Source organism: Silurus meridionalis, chromosome 12 (assembly GCF_014805685.1).
Source record: "Silurus meridionalis isolate SWU-2019-XX chromosome 12, ASM1480568v1, whole genome shotgun sequence".
In the NCBI taxonomy this organism is placed as follows: domain Eukaryota; kingdom Metazoa; phylum Chordata; class Actinopteri; order Siluriformes; family Siluridae; genus Silurus; species Silurus meridionalis.
In genome coordinates, this window is record NC_060895.1 from 26,236,629 (window position 1) to 26,243,517 (window position 6,889).

A 6,889-nucleotide genomic window follows, 5' to 3' on the forward strand; every position below is an offset into this window, starting at 1 on the left:
CACACACACTACTCACTACACACTGCTCAATAAACACTACACACTGTTACTACTCACTAAACACTACTAACTACACACTACACACTACTCACTACACACTATTTACTACACACCACTCACTCACACTACACACTCACTACACTACTCACTAAACACTACACACTGTTACTACTCACTACTCACTACACACTACTAACTACACACTACACACTACTCACTACACACTATTTACCACTCACTACAAACTTTTACTACTCACTACTCACTACACACACTACTCAATAAACACTACACACTATTTACTACTCACTACTCACTACACACTACTAACTACACACTACACACTACTCACTACACACTATTTACTACAAACTACCCACTACTCACTACACACTACACACTACTCAATAAACACTACACACTATTTACTACTCACTGCTCACTACACACTACTAACTACACACTACTCACCACACACTACTCACTACACACACTATTTACTACTCACTACACACTACTCATTACACACCACACACTACTCACTACACTCTTTTACTACTCACTACTCACTACACACTACCCATTAAACACTACACACTACTCACTACTCACTACACACTATTTACTACAAACTACTCACTACACACTACTCACTACACACTACAAACTACACACTACACACTATTTACTACTCACTACATGTTTTTAAATGGAAAACTAAAATCAACTAAAGGACAACCATAATTTTGACAATGTCCATCATAAATATAAAAAAAATCTATTTAAAATTCTTAAACAAAAAAAAAAAAAACATTGGTTTTAATAATGATTCACCAACAACCCTTTCTTTTTAAATAAAAAAAACTGCACTTGCACTCAGCCCAGATCTGGTATTTAAACTTTATTTATTATTTAATCTGTCTTTGTTGGTGACACAAAGGTACAAGGTCACAACATCGTTTCTGTTTCACTAATAAAAGTTAACACGTTGGGTGCATCCAGACCGCAGCTCCATGAGCACATTCTGAATAGTATCAAAATTGTACTTGAGATTTTTAGGATATGAAAAGTTGAGTGCATAGAGAAGGCCTAAGAGGTGTGCCAGAGTTTTTCAGAGTCGTCTAGAAAAAGTTACAAAAGAATCAACCAAATAGCAAAAGTATGAAAATGGTGTTATCATAAATAAAATCCTAAAATGTTTTAAACACTGAAACTTCAAGTCTTTTCAGTAGCTCATTCATGCCATGTGAAAAAGCTCCTCTTCTGGCTCTGTAAAGCTTCACACACCGTGATTGTCAATGGTGATGTGTAAAAATTCCATGCAGATCAGTTTAAAACCGACGACTCATTTGCATTAACAATAAAACTTACAGTAAACAATATTTAGTAGACATTACGTGCTGTGATCAACACTTAACAAGAGCGGAAAAAACTTCATTACCTGTTCTTGGAAGAACAGTGCAGGCCACATTTCCTGAACCTCCACAATCATTGGTTGCTTTTGGACCACTTCTTTTTTTCTCAGGAAAAATGTTAATTCCATTATTTTCACTTATGGCTACCATGTTTTTCTTCTTGCCTTTTTGTTTTCTTCCACCAAGAAAAGTATTTGCTCTTCAAGTGAAGTGTCAGTGTGGTTGCATGGATGTTCTGGGACATGACTGATTTCTCCACTCTGGAGTTTGCAGCTTTTACACTGCATTAAGTTTTTTAGTCGTCCTGAAAAATAAAAAAAGCATCAGTTATAACCTCATATTGTTAAATCACAACCTTATATTACTTCAAATATAAAAACACACTTAAAATGTAATGCCCCATAATTAAGTAAGAGTTAGTTACACACACACACACACACACACACATTTCTATTCATGAACTTAGGGAGAAAAACACTGTAATAATTAGATGTTGACACCCAGAAAGTCCACAAATAATTTACTACAGTTTATTTCAACCAAACCTTTTGATTTTAAACGATAAAAAACACTTTCAGTGATGTTTTTAAATGTACTATTTTAAATACGTTAACATTTAAGAGTTAAGACGAGTCCAGAATGCACTGAGCTCCATTAAAACCTTAATTTAAAAATTACTCCAAAAAAGCCTTAAAAAATGCAAATTCATTAAAAAGCCATGTGTTTGGACCATTTGTAACTTAATGCCCCATATTTAAGTAATATGCAAATCCTTTTAATAATTACTTTTTTTTAGTATATATTAAATGTATATTTTTGAATTTAGGATGAAAAACATTTTAAATGTGCGTTGTTGCAAAAAAATCAAAGTTATTAATTAAATGTTGACACCCAGAAGAGTCCACAAATAATTTATTACAGTTAGTATTTATTTCAAACGATTAAAAATGCTGTTACACTGAAGTCTTTTTGTAATGTACTCTTATAAATGAGACAAAATGTATGAGTTAACACCGTTAACACTACAAATGCATTTTACCTGTACACAATTATCGGGTTGGGAATATACAATTAATCACATGCATACAATCAAAAGTATTGTAATTATTTACATACAGCAGCAATATTAAGATCCTCGAAGACTGACAATAAAAGCAAAGTCCAATCAGACACTGGGATTAATTGGAGACGAAAAAACCCTGGAACTGGAGCAGGGAAACCCCGTGCACTAGTGCGATTTTCACGGCTCATCACTCGTGCGAAATATTTAAACATCAACGTTACTGTTACAACATAAAAATGTTTGTCCAGAAAACTTTGTTGAAGATGTCGGTGCAACAGCGCTAGCATGTATTTTTAAATAAATTCTCAGTTATTTACTATTCCGTGTATATGTGACTCACAAAGTGAAATATGATAAACAAATAGTGATTTTATTTTTCCCAGTTTAGAACGTGACAGCAGACAAATGCCAGATTCCTTTTTACATTGAATTCTTTATTTAGTAAACGTAACTGTTTATTACTAAAAGTTCTGGATGTGCTTTTAGTTTGTAATCGAGTGATTTACACGTGGATGTGTTTCTGTTTCGAGGCTCTGAAGCTCTTCAGAACGTCTGATAAACACTTTAGTGTAAAAAACATGAGCACTGAAACTCTACAGAATGTTAGATAGAAGCTTGCAGTAATGTGTGGAGAAGGTCTGAAGGTGATCAGGTCGAAGTTTATATGAATTATTCTCCTGATGAGTAAATGTACACACACTCAGGAGCACGAGGACGACACGAGGACGACACGGATTTTCAGGAATAATGTATTTATTGTGTAAACACTTGTAGAAATGATTTAAACCTACATCCATTTTTATAACTGAGGCCCAGTGAATACATGCAGTGTCTCTACAATAGAAATAAAGATCTGATCCTGTGAACTGGTTGTGTAAAGTGAAGTTAGTTGTGAACAGGTCTGAACACCAGAATCTTGGTCAGAGTTGATTTATAGATCGGCATCTGCTTGACTTTTCTGCGCTGGACCGGTTTGAAGTTTTTGTCTTTGATTGTAGCAGTTTCTCCACTAACTTCCTCATTGGTCTTCATAAGGATGAAGTTGATGTCTTTATTCCTGTGATGCAGATTGAAAGATGATTAACGCCACAGTGCAGCACAGGAGACATGTCACCATCACACTAAATGTAATATCAGTTCCTTTTGTGAAACTTGTTGAAAAAAGTTTAAAACACTTGAAGTTCGAATAGAAATAAAAAACACTCAAAATGACTGAAATATAAAAGTGATTTTTTTACAGTGAATTTATTAATAGTTACTTACTTTCCTCTAATTCAGTACTTACAGTGGACAGAAGTCTTGCAGCTGCTTACACAGAGACTGGATGAACCAGGAACCAGATATTGTGGATCTCAGTGAGTAGTACCCTTTTATAGTCGACCTTGCCATGAAGAAATCTTTCCCATTCAGGATGACCTCTCCAACATCTGTGTCTAATTCTTCCTCTTCCTCTGTTTCTTCTCCTGCATTCTCTTCATTGTGGGCATCAGATTGGACTATTGGATGGTACAGTTTCCCACGGCAGGCCTGGATGAAGAACACTTTGGGCTTGTTGTTTAGACTCGGGCAGGAAGCTCCATCAAATGGGCTGTAGATGTCATCCCTTAAAACTAATGTTTTATCTGTTCCATAAACTCCATTAGTGGTGCCATGGCTGAGGATGCAGCACACAAAACAGTCACCTTCATGCTGCTTTTGGCCATGTGTCTTCAGGATGGCCTTCATCTGCTCAGCGGTTTTATCCTTGTGCACCTCCACAGTGAAACCCAGCCAATCAAACACGTTACTAAGAGCGTCTGAGAGATAAACAGCAGAACAGAACATTTTTGTCTTATCCTCAAAGATCACATAATGTGTCTGTTTCAACATCTCATCACGTCCTACATCTCAACTCTATTCCCTACCTACACGTAGTTTCCATTTTAATACCTGATAATAGATGGAAAACCTGTGACCGTGGTTTATTAATCCTACTATATACATTCTCTCAGTACTGTCTTACAGATCAAACTGAAGGATGTAGTGGAGAGTGTTGGTGCCTCCAGAGTGACAGAAACACTGCACTGGTCCACCACATTCCAACTGTGCAAGCCAAGCTTTTTTTTACAGAACACTGAGTGTATTATATCAGACTGAATTTACTCCCTGAAGATATGAATATAATAACTCTACACACCTTTATCCATATCAGATCCATGTCTGTACATATCAGGGTCACCAAAGTTCATATTGTTGATGATCACACAAACACCACGAGGTCTACTGGACATTTTATATTCAGAAATCTGAAAACACATGAATTATTAATAAAACATTTCTGTAGCTCAATTTACTGTGAAGGTTTCTGTTCAGATCCTAAAGCAGGACGTGGAAGTGCAGCTTCTGAGTTCTGGAGTCAAAAGTGTAGAAACTCTGAGTGTTTGATGGTGTTTGAGAGACACCTACATGTTCCTTTTGTTTCTATGCAACAAACTCAGTAATGCAAAAGTATAAAGATTTACTTTAACCAAACAAATCTATAAATATCCAGATGTTCCACTTTATCCTCAGTGAAAAATCTTTCCTTATCATGAAGAACAGATTTACACACTCAGTCTACAGACAGCTTTAAACATTCAGCTGAAATATTTTGCTGTTTCTCTTGCAAAACTCGCCAAAGATGTTCTTCACCAGTTTTCTTCTTCATCTCAGAGCAGTTCAGTAGGATTGAGGTGAGGTGACTGGGCAGGTGGTTCCATGATAGATATCACTCCAGACGTCTGTCTGCTCTCTAAACATCATGTACAGAACTCAGACGTGCGTTTCAGATCATCGGCATGTTGTACGGTGAAGTCGCCTCTGATGAGCCGCAGTCCAGACAGAACTGCATGGTGCTGAAGTGTGGAATGGAGTCATGTTGGTTATCTTTCACTTTCTCAGAATCTTCTCTGCTCCAAAACAGCCCCAAACAATTACACTTCCAAGTTCTTCTGGTAGAGACACAAATCTCCCATTTGGACAGAACTTTCATCCACTTATTCACTGTCACTTTACTGTGTGTTTGCAGTTTACTGAGTTTGGTGCATAGAAATAAAAGAAACCTGCATCAAAAATCATAAACAATAATCTCCACACTTTTCAGGCACTGATTAGAGAAAATTCATCACACTGGAGTCTGAAGTCATTCTGTGTTTTATAATCACCTCCTCAGCGTCCTTCACTCGACCTTCTGTAGAGAAAAAAACACAGAAACATGCTCATCACTGAGTGTCTCTAAAACACGGTGAGAGAGAAGAACGTTTCAGGTACAATTACTGGTACCGAGTGACTGTTGCTGAGATGTTTGTTGAGATGGTTGATGAGATGGTTGATGAGATGTTTGTTGAGGTGTTTGTTGAGTTATGGAGAACTTCTTCAGCTGAGGAAATATCTCCTGAAAATCTTCTTTCCCCAACAGCTTCAGAAGTTTCTGACACGTCTCATCACCCTTTCCCATCACATTATCCAGGAGGTCGATGATGATCTTCTCTCCTGTGTAGTTGGGATGTTTGAGATTGTTGTAGTCACGCTTGGTGATGATCTCGTCCTTCTGGACGTGCTGTAAAACGATGCTGGAGTCGGTGGACAGAGTGTCGATGAGAAACACCTTGTTCTTACGCAACATCTCCATGACTAGAAGATACACATCAGAATGTAAAGCACACAGGTGTATGGAACTGTACAGTGTTGTTGTATTATGAAGAGCACAGACAGATGCAGATGTTGTACACACAGTCTGGATAATCTAGAGATGTGCACCATTAAACAGAAGATATAAAAACTACAGAAACAGTGGTCGGCTCAGTCTTGTCTCAGTTAAACACACTAATAAATGATCGGAGTCTCTGAAATGAGTATATGTGGGTTTCAGGTCTTTGGCTCTGTAGGTTTTGTGGATTGCTGGAAGTCAGGATTCTCCAGAGACCTGACAGATGTAGCATTACAATTTCTTTTCACTGGAACTAAGAGCCTCAAACACTGTTCCTTGACCGTAAATAAACCTGATCTTTACAGCACCTGGTGTTCATGTGTACCATCACCAGACTGCTATAATACTGATATCAACCAATAATCATCGTACAGAGGAAACAGCTGGAAAAAAAAGATGATACACGGCAAGGGATTAAAGTCTGCTGCATTTCTGTTCATGAAAACGAGCCTCAGTGACAAAGTTCCAGATTCCATCATTGAATCAGCAGAAATGCAGCACTGTGTGGTGGCTTCTTGTGTGTTTACATCAACTTACAACCTGGTTGTGAGCTGAACCTGTTCCCTGATCACTTCTCTCTGCAACTGGATCCTAGACTTCCTTACTGAGACCGCATTCAGTCTGGATCATGAACAGCATCTCCAGCACCAGCACACTGAGCATTGGGACCCCCAGGGCTTTGTT

The 6,889-nt window shown here is 37.6% G+C and overlaps 1 protein-coding gene across 1 annotated transcript in view; it reads right to left on the reverse strand.

Annotated features, from left to right (window-relative positions):
* Positions 1-2,832: 2,832 nt before the first annotated feature.
* LOC124395004 (caspase-8-like) overlaps positions 2,833-6,889 on the reverse strand; it is a 4,874-nt gene continuing 817 nt past the window's right edge. The window contains exons 2-6 of the mRNA XM_046863548.1: positions 5,779-6,129; positions 5,661-5,686; positions 4,655-4,763; positions 3,764-4,274; positions 2,833-3,535 (exon numbers count right to left, since the gene is read on the reverse strand). Coding sequence (XP_046719504.1) covers positions 3,364-3,535; positions 3,764-4,274; positions 4,655-4,763; positions 5,661-5,686; positions 5,779-6,127 — 1,167 coding nt within the window. The 5' untranslated portion in view covers positions 6,128-6,129 and the 3' untranslated portion in view covers positions 2,833-3,363. The remainder of the gene's footprint in view (positions 3,536-3,763; positions 4,275-4,654; positions 4,764-5,660; positions 5,687-5,778; positions 6,130-6,889) is intronic.